The sequence below is a fragment of the Hypanus sabinus genome, chromosome 8, assembly GCF_030144855.1.
Source record: "Hypanus sabinus isolate sHypSab1 chromosome 8, sHypSab1.hap1, whole genome shotgun sequence".
Taxonomy (NCBI): Eukaryota; Metazoa; Chordata; class Chondrichthyes; order Myliobatiformes; family Dasyatidae; genus Hypanus; species Hypanus sabinus.
In genome coordinates this window covers 83,511,053-83,526,519 of record NC_082713.1, presented here as the reverse complement: position 1 = coordinate 83,526,519, position 15,467 = coordinate 83,511,053, and the positions used below count along the sequence as shown (strand labels likewise).

The 15,467-nt window shown below is 40.3% G+C and overlaps 2 protein-coding genes across 3 annotated transcripts in view; one reads left to right on the top strand and one right to left on the bottom strand.

Moving 5' to 3' along the window:
* Positions 1–7,584, top strand: part of LOC132398274 (plastin-3-like) — a 156,298-nt gene extending 148,714 nt beyond the window's left edge. For both annotated transcript variants that reach the window (XM_059977446.1, XM_059977445.1), the window contains 5 exons: positions 673–787; positions 873–1,006; positions 1,405–1,528; positions 5,378–5,502; positions 6,433–7,584. In XM_059977446.1, the coding sequence (XP_059833429.1) occupies positions 673–787; positions 873–1,006; positions 1,405–1,528; positions 5,378–5,502; positions 6,433–6,565 (631 nt within the window). In that variant the 3' untranslated portion in view covers positions 6,566–7,584. The remainder of the gene's footprint in view (positions 1–672; positions 788–872; positions 1,007–1,404; positions 1,529–5,377; positions 5,503–6,432) is intronic.
* The window catches only part of LOC132398276 (uncharacterized), a 1,154,100-nt gene that overhangs the window by 6,631 nt on the left and 1,132,002 nt on the right, over positions 1–15,467 (bottom strand). The window lies entirely within an intron of this gene.

Sequence of the window (15,467 nt, the reverse complement as noted above, 5' to 3'; positions counted from 1 at the left end):
ATGTTCATCCAAGATATGCAACATCAGAAGAGTGACCTGTGTAATTTTGATTTAATAGTTGAGTTGAATTTCCCATCACAATTTAGAGTGATTTGGATTTGGAAACAAGTGTCCCTAAAATCAGACTAATGAATATCTACTCTAATCTACTCCTTTTAAATTCTACTGTAATCTTGTAAAACTAGTATGGTTCAGGGCTCTTCAAATGGTAACAATGTTAAAAGACAATATCAGAAAAGAAAACAGAAAATACTGGAAAAACTCATCACGAGACAACATCTGTAGAGAGAAAAACACAAAGACAAGCTAATGTCTTAAGAACTAGGAAAGGATAGAAATTGAATATGTTTTAAGTTGTAGACATTTTATTTCTAACCTTTCCTTGTTCTGATAAAGTGTTATTGATTGGAAAATTTAACTCTTGTTTCTCATTCTTTCCAAAGATGTTGCCAAATATTCTGAGCATCTGTGGCTCTGTTTACATTTTTAACATATTAGGAGGGTTTCCCTGAGCTGGTTTCCCCTACCCCGTCCCCTAGCAAGATAGGACTATTTTGGATCAAATTGGGAATACCCAATGAGTTTGGATATCCATGAGGAAGGTTTCAGTTGTGGTTGACTTTTAAGTGTAGTGACCAGTGAAATATTTTGTGAATTTTGTTCCTGTTACAGTGATTTAGTTGATGCCCTCGTGATATTACAGTTGTATGAGAAAATCAAGGTGCCAGTTGACTGGAACAAAGTGAACAAGCCACCATATCCTAAATTAGGTGCTAATATGAAAAAGGTAGATCAATTCTTGTTATAAAAGTATTGAAGAAGATTTACCAATATTCATAAGCTTAATTTTACTCAAAAATAATTTTTTTTAGCTGGAAAACTGTAATTATGCGGTGGATTTGGGAAAGGAGCGAGCCAAGTTTTCCTTGGTAGGCATTGGTGGAAACGATTTGAATGATGGAAACTCAACGCTAACTTTAGCCTTGGTCTGGCAGCTGATGAGAAGGTACTAACATTGTTATAAAATGCTGTTAAAAGGGCTCTTAATTTTGTACTGTTGTTACATTCTTGTTTGGCAGAGCCTGCTGTGCTGTGCACAACTTGTCTGCTATGTTTCCAACATTGTGACATTGAGTGCACTTAACTGTAAAATGCTTTAGGACCTCTTGAAAAGGATGTGAGAAATGCTCCATAATTGCTCAGCTTTATATCAGGTCACTGATTTATTGATTGATGCCCACTGTGAGTATTTTTAAATCTATCTTCACAAGTGTTTTGGTTACTTTTACTTCAGGTATCACTTAAAACAAGTAGTTTATTGGCATGTTAATTAGGAAGTGCATCTTGAATTTTGAGATAAACCATTGCCACAGCAATTGTAAAATTGCAATTATATATTGAAAGGTATACACTGAACGTACTTGAAGAACTGGGTGATGGTCAGAAAGTCAATGATGATATCATTATCAGTTGGGTAAATAAAACATTGAAGGATGCAGGCAAGTCAACCACAGTCCAAAGTTTTAAGGTAAGTTTTTTTTTAGTTTTTGCTACATCTTTCCATGTACCCTGATTAAACAGAGAGCAAGCAAGTGACTACTTCATAAATGTTTCTCAACAAATGCATGGAGGATTCAGATTTATCTCCCAACAATTACTTCCACATCCAGCACTTTGAGTATACAATAGTATCTCATGCATTTCACAGGATTAGTATCAAAGAAAATTTAATACTTGACCAAATGAGTTAGTATTGTGGTAAATGGCTAAAATCTGGTTAAAAGGTTAGCTCAAGAGAAGAGATCGATTACCTTTGCCTTTATCAGAAAGGCCATCTTTACCATGGGATTTTTGTACTGTAACTTCAGTGAGGATTGTTTGCCTACATTGAGATTGTATGGTACCTTACAGTAATGCAGTAACAATATTATTTTGTGCAATTAAAATGATCAGCTGATCTCAGTTGTTGGATAGCAGAGTCATTGACGATGAATATTATCCTTCAGTGACTAGACTACTGGAACAGGGGTTGTCAAATCTTAAAACACATTCGACTTCATACATTAAAACAAAATGGGAGAAGGAAAGAGGGATAATTATATCTGAGGAAGAATGGACAACAATATGGAAACATCAATGGAAGTGTATCAAGAAAAACCCCAAGGCATTGTACAAATATGTGAAGAGCAAGAGGATAAGACATAAGAGAATAGGACCAATCAAGAGTGAGAGTGGAAAAGTGTGTATGGAACTGGAGGAGATAGCAGATGTACTTAATGAGTACTTTGTTTCAGTATTTTTTACGGAAAAGGATCTTGGCGATTGTAGGGATGGCTTACAGCGGACTGAAAAGCTTGAGCATGTAGATATTAAGACAAAGGATGTGCAGGAGCTTTTGGAAAGCATCAAGTTGGGTAAGTCACCAGGACCAGATGAGATGTACCCTAGGCTACTGTGGGAGGCGAGGGAGGAGATTGCTGAGTCTCTGGCCATGATCTTTGCATCATCAATGGGGACTGGAGAAGTTCTGGAGGATTGGAGGGTTGCGTATGTTGTTCCATTATTCAAGAAAGGGAGTAGAGATAGCCCAGGAAATTATAGACCAGTGAGTCTTACTTCAGTGGTTGGTAAGTTGATGGAGAAGATCCTGAGAAGTAGGATTTATGAACATTTAGAGAGGCATAAATGATTAGGAATAGTCAGCATGGCTTTGTCAAAGGCAGGCCATGGCTTACAAGCCTGATTGAATTTTTTGAGGATACGATTAAACACATTGACGATGGTAGAGCAGCAGATGTAGTGTATATGGATTTCAACAAGGCATTTGACAAGGTACCCCATGCCAGGCTTATTGAGAAAGTAAGAAGGCTGTAAGAAGGATCCAAGGGGAAATTGCTTTGTGGATCCAGAACTGGCTTGCCCACAGAAGGCAAAGAGTGGTTGTAGACGGGTCATATTCTACACGCAGGTCACTCACCAGTAGTGTGCCTCAGGGATCTGTTCTGGGACCCCTACTCTTCATGATTTTTATAAATGACCTGGATGAGGAAGTGGAGGGATGGGTTAGTAAATTTTCTGATGACACAAAGGTTGGAGGTGTTGTGGATAGTGTGGAGGGCTGTCAGAGGTTACAGCAAGACATTGATAGGATGCAAAACTGGGCTGAGAAATGGTAGTTGGAGTTTAAGTGAGATAAGTGTGGTTCATTTTGGTAGGTCAAGTATGATGGCAGAATATAGTATTAATAGTAAGACTCTTGGCAGTGTGGAGGATCAGAGGGATCTTGGGGTCTGAGTCCACAGGACACTCAAAGCTGCTGTGGAGGTTGACTTCTGGTTAAGAAAGCATACGGTGCATTGGCCTTCATCCGTTGTGGGATTGAGTTTAGGAGCTGAGAGGTCATGTTGCAGCTACGCCCTATCCTTGTTATATGCAGACGATATGTTCCTTGCAGTCGACACATAGTATGGAGAACGCATAATGTGAATAATTATATAAATGGAGAAAATAGGGATGTGATCTGGAGGACTTCCTAAGTATGTTTTATCTGTAAATTATTCACTTTTTCATACCAAGACGACACAAAAGCAGTACCACAAGGCAATATTTGTATTATATTTCATCAGTTTAAGGTAATGTTCAATGTAATAAATCATAGAAAGTTTGCCTTGAAACCTGACGCAGTCTTTTCATCCTTACTTATGTAAGTTCGTTTCAGCATACGCTTCCAAAAAAGCCCAGTCTCAACTGCATTAAGCACCTGCTTTGGTGTTATGCCTAACTCAGCTGTCGTAGCCCACAACCGCGGAGGGTAGCATTCAGCAGCTTTGTGGTCAGCACTAGCTTGCTCACCATGCACAGCTAAGTTGTGAAGCCTGTGACAATTCCCAAACTTAGAAAACCATCCCCTACTTGCATTAAAGTTAACAATATCACTTGACACTTCCTCACTAAGCTCTGAACAAAGGTGACCATAAATTTCCAAAGTTTTCACACGAAGATGATCGGAATTGAGTGTTGTTTTTTCCTTTGTTTCATGCTCAATGTACAAACTCAACATTTTCTCCATTTTTGTCATAATCTGGTTACGCACTTTGCTAACAATCTTTGAAGACACCTGTGATGAATCAATCACTGCACTTCTTATTTTCTCAGCATTTTTCTTTATCTTTCTGATCATGGACTCACCCAGGCCGAAGTAGCATTCAGGACCTTTGTTACCTTCACCTGATGTGGCCCTGTTTATAATTTCCAACTTTTTTTCAAGTGTTAAGGACTTGACAAAGAATGCTTAAGAGGCATAGTTAAATATTTCAAGCACAAAATCAGTACACAATAGGTAATAACAACAAAAGTTTAAGAGCGCAAGATCGTACATCCAAATGCTGCTAAAACCAATGCGAGACTGGTGGGAGTGAGACTGTGAGGTGTGTGCACATGACTTGTGTTGGCGAGAAAGCAGTGCTTCTCGTCCCAACAGCCTCACATAACTCTGAGTTTTGGACGCATATAAGGAGAAGTTGGTAGAAATAGGTTTGATGCATAACTGTGAGTACGCATTGTCTGGACACGCATATGATGAGGACAGGGTGTATATAGGACACTGGTCAGAACCCACTTGGAGTACTGTAGCCTCACTATAGGAAGGATGTGGAAACTATGGAAAGAGTACAGAGGAGATTTACAAGGATGTTGCTGGATTGTGGAGCATGCCTTATGAGAATAGGTTGCATGAACTCGGCCTTTATTTCTTGGAGCAATGGAGGTGAGAGGTGACCTGATAGAGGTGTATAAGATGATGAGAGGCAGAGGCTATGTAAATGTAACTTATGAAAAACAAAAGATAAACCCGATTCTCTGTGGTGTGTATTCCCTTTAGAAAGAGAGGCTTCTAGCATAAAATTAGTTAATTGATTTGTCTTTTCTTGCTTCTAACAATCTCTAATATGCTCTGATGAAGTCAGGGACTTGAGCATATAATGCTTATCTTTCAAGGCTGCATTGAGAGATGTGTCATAGGTTTGATACTAAATCCTCAAAGTCTGTCCATTGAAGTGAATTGCAATCTGGAAAATTGAAATTGAAGCCTTGCATTCTAGGAATTTGAAATTGGAATTATTTAAAACCTTGTTGCATGAAACCTGGCAAAATGTATTTTTCTAAACAACAGTGAAGGCAATTTAAAAAGTTTAACTTTGCTACAAAGTAGTTTGTGGTATATTGCAAGGTAAAAGGAATTATAAAAATGTTTTAATTTTTTCTCATAAAGCAACATACAAGTTGCTTCAGAAATGTTCAAGGGAAAATTGGGAATGTAGCATCTAAGGATAAGAAATGCAATAGTTCCTCATCTGAAACTGAAACTATTTTTACACAGGATAAGAACTTAAGCTCAAGTTTGCCTGTGTTGGATTTGATTGATGCCATTCAACCTAATTCTGTTAACTACGAACTGGTGAAGACTGGGGACCTTTCTGATGAAGATAAGCAAGAGAATGCCAAGTATGTAGCCCAAACTTCATTGTCACTTTGCAAAAAAAAAATTCTTTTAATTGCAAGCCACACCTGCAATGGATAGAGGAAACAAGTATTTTTTTACATCTAGGCCTCATTTTCTCTGATTTGCTGCTTGTGGGGGAGGTTTGCCCCAGGCCACATCTTGAATCTTTAAGAATAAATAAATGTCTACATATTGGGGGGGGGCAGATTGTGTGTGTGTGGGTGTATAGTGATCAGTTTTCAGACCACTTAAGCTTCTATTGCATGTTGTTCTAATGAGAGCCATCTTTGTTTGTACAATTGTGCCTTGTGATTTCAAAACTGATCAATGAATCGAAGTTTCAATACTTTAAATGAAAATAGCTATTATCATTTATTTTTGGATATTTAAATGTTTTAATATGTTTATTAATGGGTGTTAATACTGTTGGAACATATTGCCTATACTTGTCACAAACAGGAAAAAATCTGTAGATGCTGGAAATCCAAAGCAACACACATAAAATCTCAGCAGGAACTTAGGACATCAACTGTTTGCTCTTTTTAATGGATGCTGCCTGGCCTGCTGAGTTCCTCCGGCATTTTGTGTCTGTTGTCTAGGCGATTCTTGTGTTTATTTGGATACATAGAGTGCTGTAGTAGAATCCACAATTTTCTGATTTTGTTAAAAGGTTCTATCCCTGTACCTTGTGGATGATAAATAAATAATCAAGTAAACAGCTTTGTAAGTTTAGTGCATGGCAAGGCAAGTGCAGACAAGGTAGCAGATCCTAACTAAGTTTACATGTTTTTCCTGAATTTGTAATTTTCAGTGCCAAGCATTTTAATTATAAAGTATAATCTGGGTTTGTTAGTTGACTGTAGTTAAATGAAATGAACACAGCATATAAAAAAAATATAATGCATGGGATCATATATTGCCTTTTTCAACAGATATGCTGTATCAATGGCCAGAAAAATTGGAGCCCGTGTGTATGCCCTTCCAGAGGACTTGGTGGAAGTGAAGTCCAAGATGGTTATGACTGTTTTTGCCTGTTTGATGGGAAGAGGAATGAAGAGAGTGTAAAAGAATGACATTGATTTATGAAGCAAATAATAGGCCTTTCAGATATTTCCAGGTTGAAATATGCTGTTGGCAGAACTTGTTTTCTTTTTATCGGTTTCCAAGACTGGAACAAGGTGCCTGGAACGGAGACAATTGCATATATTTTTTTCCTTGAAGTGATAATGCATTAATTCAGCAAAGTACGTAATGAAATGTATTCGTATATAATTACAGATGCCAAAACGCTACATTTTATCAAAACTATCAGGTTTATATCTCTCCAGTGAGAATATGGGCAAGTATTGTGGTTAGACATGGATCATGCTGGGCTTTATTTTTCTAGTTAGCTTAATTTGATTTTTGAGTAATGGTGTAGTAATCGAGCTTTATTGGGTGGTAATTTTTTGAGAGAAAAATGACATGATTTTTACATAAATTGACAATCACTGCTCTTGGTTGTAATATTCGCCAAACATATTTAAATCCGACATTGATAAATTTTTGTGACACAGTTTGTAGATTGAAGTTAGCATTATTTTTAAAGTCCCCAAAAATACGGTTATAGACCACAGACATACTTGTACATTATTTTTCCCCTCTTGATTGACAATCTTTATAGTTGGAATATTTGAGGGGTTTTTTTGGTGAAGGTTATGTGGCCCCTCTAATTCTCCATTTATCTACTAGCTTCAGTACATTCCATAGTCCGTAATTATAAGGCATCATTTTACCATGTTTATTTGTCTTGAGATTGTTTTTAAGAAATAATAAAGCAAAAGCTGCATGAGAGGTACAATTTTATTTAAAATAATATGCAATCATTGTATGCAGAGAAGTACCAAAGTTCTTGCATTCTGAATTAAATATGTTGGGAATGTGGGACCTTTGAGAGGCTTTGGTACATAAGTTTGAGGTGTGTTGCAAGTCCAGAGATCTAGCTTTTACTAATCTAAATTTTTAATTGCGTGGCAAAGCTTTCATTAATATTATATGGTAATGGTGGCGTAAGTTGACAAAATTAAAAGTTTTGATATGTATGACTTGTGTGTGTGTGTAATTTTCTATTTTATAAAATATTTCCACTTTCTAGTTTGAGTAGAAAAGCAAAGAACAAACAGGTTTCATCTGCTCAGTTCAGAGATGATGCAAGTGATATCCATTTACAAAATAGGCAATGTTAGATGGTCCTGAACTCTTTGATAATTTGGGTTAGGCTTAAGCCACCCAAAGAATATTGGGTGAGGTAAAGTGAAAAATATTACAGTGATTTCATTCATGTGGAATTTGAAATACTGCTTCAATATGTTCACCCATTATGATTTTAGGAATAACAGAATAATGCCAAATACAAGCTGTGCCACACACTCACCTCTCATTTGATCTCCATGGCAATCATAGAAATACTTATCAACTGTAGGAGCCACGTATCTGTTTTCTGTCTGTATTGTAGTATGAGGAGCATTTATTATGGTAATTAGTCACATGAGTTGGAGCATGGTAGAAACACATGAGTATAGTTACAATTTCACAGTCTGGTGGAGAGTGAGCGAGCCTTGGGGAACAATACTTTTTGTTGACCACCAAATTTGTTATTTTAATTACACTACATTGCTTGGTTGTATTGCTATTGGAACACTAATTAGGCCATCATACGGGTAGTCCCCGAATTATGAACGTATGATTTACGGACAACCCGAACTGAAGAAGGAGAACGCCATCCGCTATTTTAAGTCGCATCGCAACGCTGTCCGCCATTTTAAGTCCTTTCCATTGACACTGTGTTGAGTGTGTAACTTTGTATTTGGCTTAAATTTTTCTTAGCAAGATTCACCCTGACCCCGCCCATTCCAGTTGGCTGGTGGCGCAGTGAGATCAGCGCCGGGCTTGAGAACAGAGGTTCCTGAGTTCGATTCAGTGACAGACTGCTCCCATGCTGGGTTAATGTCGATCCAGTGACTCCCATACCATCCGTGCCAGGCTGATGTCGAGTTCGCAACTCGACCTCGTTAAAAAAGCACTGCCACCTCTAATTTAAATTCCCACTCGGAATATTGTGGAGGATCAAATACAGTACCCAAACCCAGCGCAGGCCCCACTTGTCTCATTTAACCTGTCCCAGTGCAGTGGTCCTTAGGACCCGGCGCAGCTCGGGACCCGCCACCCGCAATGTTTCTGTTCTATTGACGGGAAGCGATCGCGATTGAATATAAGGTGGAAATAATAAAGCATTTGGAAAGAGGTGAAACACTATCGGTCATTGGAAAAGCATTAGGCTACAGCTGGTCAACGATCGGAACAATTTTAAAGGATAAAGTGAGAATAATGGAGCATGTGAAAGGCCCTGCCCGGATGAAAGCTACAATTATCACTAAGCAATGAAGTGGTTTAATTATTGGAATACATACATTCTTAAGTGTTTTATATACATAGAAAGGTAAAATATATACAGGTTTCCCCTGCTATTCGAAGGTAGAGCATTCCTATGAAATGGTTTGTAAGCTGGAATGTCGTAAAGTGAAGAAGCAATACCAGTTATTTACATGGGAAAAATTTGTGAGCATTCACAGACCCAAAAAATAACCTACTAAATCATGCCAAATAACAGTAACATCTAGTAAAAGCAGGAATGATCTGATAAATACACAGCCTATATAAAGTGGGAATACTTTTCTACAATTATTGCAGCACTGTCCACTGCAGCGAGAATCTCACGCAAGCGCTCTCAGCAGAAGTGCTCTTTCCAGTAACCTTTAAGCTATGAAGCTACCAAATAACACACAAAAATACACAGCCTATATAAAGTAGAAATAATGTACTCCCAGTGGAGTTCCACTTACCAGAATCGAGAAAAGACCAAGCACACTGATGATGGTGTGTTTGGCTGAGTTGTCGGAGGTTGGGGTGGTGGGAGTCTGGGGTGTCATCTCATCGTCATCTGTTTCCATCAGGGCAGGCATGTCATCTTCTGTGATTGCCTGCCTCAATGTTGAAGATCGAGTTTCGTCGTCTGATGTGGAAGGCTTGAAAAATGACAGTATGCTTGACTGCTTAGCCTCACGCATTTTTCTATCATACAGTTCATTGTAAGCACTCAAACCGTCCTGCAAGTATGCCCTAAACCTCCCTTCCAAAATTAAAGTCATACTTTTCTGCAATCATTGCAGCGTTGTCAATTGCAGCGAAAATCTCACGCAATTGCTTCCTGTTCAGTTACTGGACATCTTCACTTTCGGGCCATTCACTACCGCATTTGGTTTCAATTGTTATCCTTTCCTCTTCATCTGTCAGTTCTTGGTCATGGGATGCCAAAACCTCTTCAACACCATCTTCATCAACTTCCACAAACCCTCACTATGTCCTTACTTTGTTTACCACAATCAAAACGCTTAATTATGTCCAGTTTTACGCTAAGTGTAACACCCTTGCGTGCTCTTTTGAGCTTTTCTGATACCTTAGAACTCATCTTGCTAACGGATGCACAAAATAAATCGACATAAAGCACAGATGCTCACAGGCATATGTTTAAGCAATGCCAGCTGGAATGCAGTTCTGGGGGAAGAACTTGGCTGCTCGGCGTGCACTGCCTTTTATCGTAACAGTGAAAACACCTTCTGTTAACGAAAACAGGTAACTAATGTAGGTCTTTCATAACAGCAAGTTGACGTAAAGCGAATGTTCAAAAAATGGGGGAAACCTGTACTATATACTAAGACAAGCATTTCACTAACTGATGCTAAATAATACCAGATGCACTTGTTCTGACTTACGTACAAATCCGACTTAAAGACGGATTCAGACGTAACCTGGGGACTGTCTGCATTACGGAGTTTTTCATGGCTACAAGATCATTCGGCTTTACTGGTTTCATAATAAAGGATTGATCATACCTCTTTCGATTTGGAAATATGTTATTTGGAAGTGTGTCATACAGTGTCGTTCTCCTGTCTTGGTCTCTCAGAGGTGGTGGTTTGTTTTCAAGTAATCATGACATATTGTCAACAAAAACAAATATGCCAACCAAATGCCAGTCTGTGGCTAAGGATTGCCTCTGACCTCTTGGTGAAACGGGAACAGCTTACACAAGTAAACGAACTTTTGTTGATTCCTGTGTGTTGAATGCCCATCCACTGAGGACCATTGCTTGATCATGTGCTATTTGCCCAAGGGTTCGTCACTTTGTCTTACCGAAGTCCTGAAGTATTCCAGTTGCTTATGTTTAAATTGAAGGCTGTTCAGTCTGGTTTAAATGTTATGGATGTGTGGACAATCTGTTTGTTAACTATGTTTGTTCAATTGAATATCGCCGGTGCTGTAGGTGAACAAAGAATTCAGTGCAAGTCATGCAATAGAGAAAGTAACATGAGTGTATCAAAGCATGGAATAGGCACCAATGACCTTGGAATTCCAAGCTCTGAGAACCTGTGCCAAACAACTGGCAGGTGCGTTTAGACATTTTCAGTCACCCATTGCCTACTGTCCTGTTTACTATTTATTGTAATGTCTGCACTGTGTGTACTTTATGCAGTCCTGGGTAGATCTGTAGTTCAGTGTAGTTTTTGAATTGTCCATGTAGCACCATGGTCCTGAAAAATGTCTTGTTTTTACTGTGTACTGTACCAGCAGTTATGGTTGAAATGACAATAAAAAGTGACGACTTGACTTACAGTCAGAAGTTTTCACCTGCTTGAAAAGAGCAACAATCATACGAGTGCTCAAGAAGAGCAGGGTGAACTGCCTTAACAACTATCCAGTAGCACTCGTGTCTACGGTGATGAAGTGCATTGAAAGGTTGTTTGTGGCTAGAATCAACTCCTGTTCTGCCTATGATATTAAATCTGAACCTGTCTCAGCAAGGACTTGCAATTTACCTGTTGCCACAATACGTCCACAGTGGATGTGATCTCATTGGCTCTTCATGCAGCTTTGGATCACCTGCACAACACTAATACTTATGTCAGGGTGTTATTTATTCCCCACAGCTCAGTGTTTAACACAATCATTACTACAGTTCTGTTCAAAAAACTCAGAACCTGGGCCTTTGTACCTCCGTCTGCAACTTGGATCCTTGACTTCCTCACCAGAAGACCACAGTCTCTGCCAATCAGAAATAATCAACACTGGCGTACCTCAAGGATGTGTGCTTAGCCCACTACTCTACTCTCTGCACCAATGACTGCGGTTAGACACAGCTCAAATGCTGTCTATAAATATGGTGAACACAAACGTTGGCAGAATTTCAGATGGTGACGAGAAGGCGTACAGGAGCAAGAATGATAGCTAGATGAGTGGTGTCAAGGCAACAACCTTGCACTTAACGTAAGTAAGACCAAAGAACTGATTGTGGACGAGAAAGGATAAGGTGAGCGAGCACACACCAGTCCTCATTGAGGAATCAGAAGTAGAAAGTCAAGTTCCTGTCTGTCAACATTTCTGATGAGATATCCTGGGCCTAACATATCCACACAGTTACAAAGAAGGCATGACAGTGGCCATATTTCATTAGGAGTCTGAGGAGGTTTGGTGTATCAATTTCTACAGGGGTGCGACTGCACAGAATTGGAAAAAGCTGCAGAAAGTTCTGCACTCAGCTCCATCATGGGCACTGGCCTATGTAGCATGCAGGACAACTTCAAGGAGTAATGGCTCAAAAAGGCAGTATCCATCCTTGAGGGCCCACATTACCCAGGACATGCCCTCTTCTCATTGCTACCATCAGGAAGAGATACAGGAGCCTGAATTATAGTGTATAATATTATGTATTGCATCAATTGCTGCCATATGACAGCAAATTTCATAACATACACCAGTGATATTAAACCTGATTCTGATGGTGTTGAAGACAAGACTGGCATCTATAGAGACTGCCTCTATTTCCTTGAACAGTACACTAGAAACCACCCTAGAGAACTTATCAGAAGTTGCCACCATGTTGACCCTAAGAAAGGATATGTAAAAAGCTAAGACTTTACCACAGGAACATTTTGATGTTGAACAGAAAGTTGCATCTGTCTACATGCAAAAGGCTCTTTCTTGAGTTGCTATCATACCTGAAGACGTGAAAGCTCTTCAAGTCGACAGGCTTTTTCTTAGAGGCTGTTACAGCGCCATGGAAGCACATGCATGAGCTGGACATGGTTACTAATATGTCAATCATTGTAAAATTACCATGTATGCTTAGGAATAAATTGAGAATGACTGTCTGTAAACTGCAAGAAGGACCCAATTGTAAGATTACTTTCACTGATGTTGATTTTACAGAAAGGCAGGTAAAGATTGCTACACATGTAGTGTTTGGGAATATACGATGTTACATCGCTGGCAATAAGCAATGGTGTAAATAAAACAAAGTTACAATTTTGTTCTAAGGCCAAAGGAAGCAGCTTTGCCACTAATGTGACCACTGTGAGAAGTAAAGTGAAAACTGAACCTGGAACTAATGGAAGGGAATGGTCTCATCAGTCAAAAGTTCTGCGAGGATTGGATTTTTCATCTGGAGAGAAGGGCATATAGTGAGAAGCTTGCCTTCCTGAAGGAAAATGGTGTCTCCTTTGGCTGTTTGTGTACAGGACACATTAGCAAGGATCACAGGAAGTGTCTTTCATGCAAGGTATGCTAAGACAAGCACCCCAGCATACCCCATTCACTAGTGAGAAGGGTGCAGAATCAAAGCAAGCCGTGAAAAATCAGACACATCAGTGAGTCATGCTTTGGTATCTAAATACCTTACAGGGGCTGGTGATCATGATTGTAAATTTCTTATAGTTCCAGTGTAAGATAAGTCTAAGAAGGGTAACAAGACAGTGGTTACTTGTGCTTTTCTAGATCAAGGAAGTACAGCAGTGTTCTGCACTGTGGGCCTCATGAATAAGCTCAACCTCACAGGAAAAAGGACGCACGTTCCCAAATGGGTCAAGGGGAGATGGTGAGTAACTACATTGTTTCAGGATTGGAAGTGACTGACTGAGATAGTGAGAACTATTGGAGACTACCTGATGTCTATATGCAGGAAAGTACGCCTGTCAATATAGGAAGTATTCCACAACAGAATATTTCCAGAAAGGGTTCATCTGAAATATGTCCATTTGCCAGTGATTGATTCAAAAATTGAGCGGTTGATAGGGACAAATGTGGAGCCGTTGCGAGGGATTCACAGTATTGATAATGGGCCATATACAATCAACACAATTTTGGGGTGAACTGTGAACAGACCACTGAACGAAGACTTTGGTGATGAAAGAGCCATAACTGTGAAATCACTATTTCATCAGGTAAAAGACTCAGCAGAAGATGCAGATCTGTTGAGGTTTCTATGGTGGCTTGATAACGGCCTCAGCCAAGATATGGTGGAGCTTAGAATGGTGGTACATCTCTTTAGAACAACTTCATCACTGAGCTGTGCCCACTTCACTCTTAGGAAATGCACAGAAGACAATGACGAACAGTTCAACTGTGAGACTGTGGACAAAGTTTTGCTAAACGTCTCTGTTGATGACTAGCTTCTGTCTGTGCCCTCCAGGGAACAAGTGGTGTATCTCTATTATGACCTTGTATCCGTTTGTGCTGGATGCTCTTGACTCACAAAGTGGAGAAGCAACAGACTGGCTGATGTCACAAAATGCTGGAGGAACTCAGCAGCCCAGGCAGCACCTACAGAAAAAAGTATGGTCAACATTTCAGACCGAAACCCTTTGGCAGGCCTAGAGAAAAAAAAAGATGAGAAGTAGATGTAAAAGGTGGAGGGGGGGTGGGGGTAAATGAAATAAAGGCCTGGGAAGTTGATGAGTGAGAGAGATACAGGGCTGGAGAAGGGGAGTCTGATATGAGAGAACAGAAGGCCATGGAAGAAAGAAAAGTGGATAGGAGCACCAGAGGGAAGCAAGAGGCAGGCGAGATAAGGTGAGACAGGGAAAAGAGGATGGGGAATGTCCTCACCTACCACCCACCAGCCTCTGCATCCAGCACATAATTCTCTGGAGCTCTCAACTACATCTCTTCCATTTCATGCATGTCTGCACTTACCCCATCCTCCCACCACCCTACCAGAGATGGGGTTCCACTTTCTTCACCTACCACCCCACCAGCCTCTGTGTCCAGCACGTAATTCTACAGAACGTGTGCCATCTCCAACAGGATGCTACCACCAGACGCATCTTTCCCTACCACCCACCCCCCAGCTTTCCACATGGATCACTCCTTACGTGACTCCCTTGTCCATTCGTCCCTTTCCACTGATCTCCCTCCTGACACTAATCCCTGCAAGCCCAACAAGTGCTACCCTCACTACCATTCAGGGCCCCAAAAAGTCCTTCCAGGTGAGGTGACATTTCGCCTATGAGTCTGTTGGGGTCATATACTGTGTCCGGTGCTCCCAGTTTGGCCTCCTGTATATCAGTGAGATCCGATGTACATGGGGGACCATTTCATTGAACACCTGAAGTCCATCCACCAGAGAAAGCAGGATCTCCCCATGACCACCCATTTTAATTCCACTTCCCATTCCCATTCCGATATATCGATGCACGGCCTCCTCTGCTGTTGTGATGGGGGCCACACTCAGGTCAGAGGAACAACACCTTGCCTGGGTAGCCTCCGACCTGATGGCATGAACATCAATTACTGGAACTTGCGGTAATGCCTCCCCTCTTCACCATTCCCCCTCCCCTTTTTTCTCTCTCACTTTATCTCCTTGCCTGCCCATCACCTCCCTCTGGTACTCCTCCCCCTTTCCTTCCTTCCATGGCTTTCTGTCCTCTCCTATCAGACCACCACCTTCACCAGTCCTGTATCTCTTTCACCAATCAGCTTCCCAGCTCTTTACTTCACAACCCTCCCCCACCCAGTTTCACCAATCACCTTGTGGTTCTCTCTCCCTTTCCCCCACCTTTTAGATCTACTCCTCATTTTTTTCTCTGGTCCTGCCAAA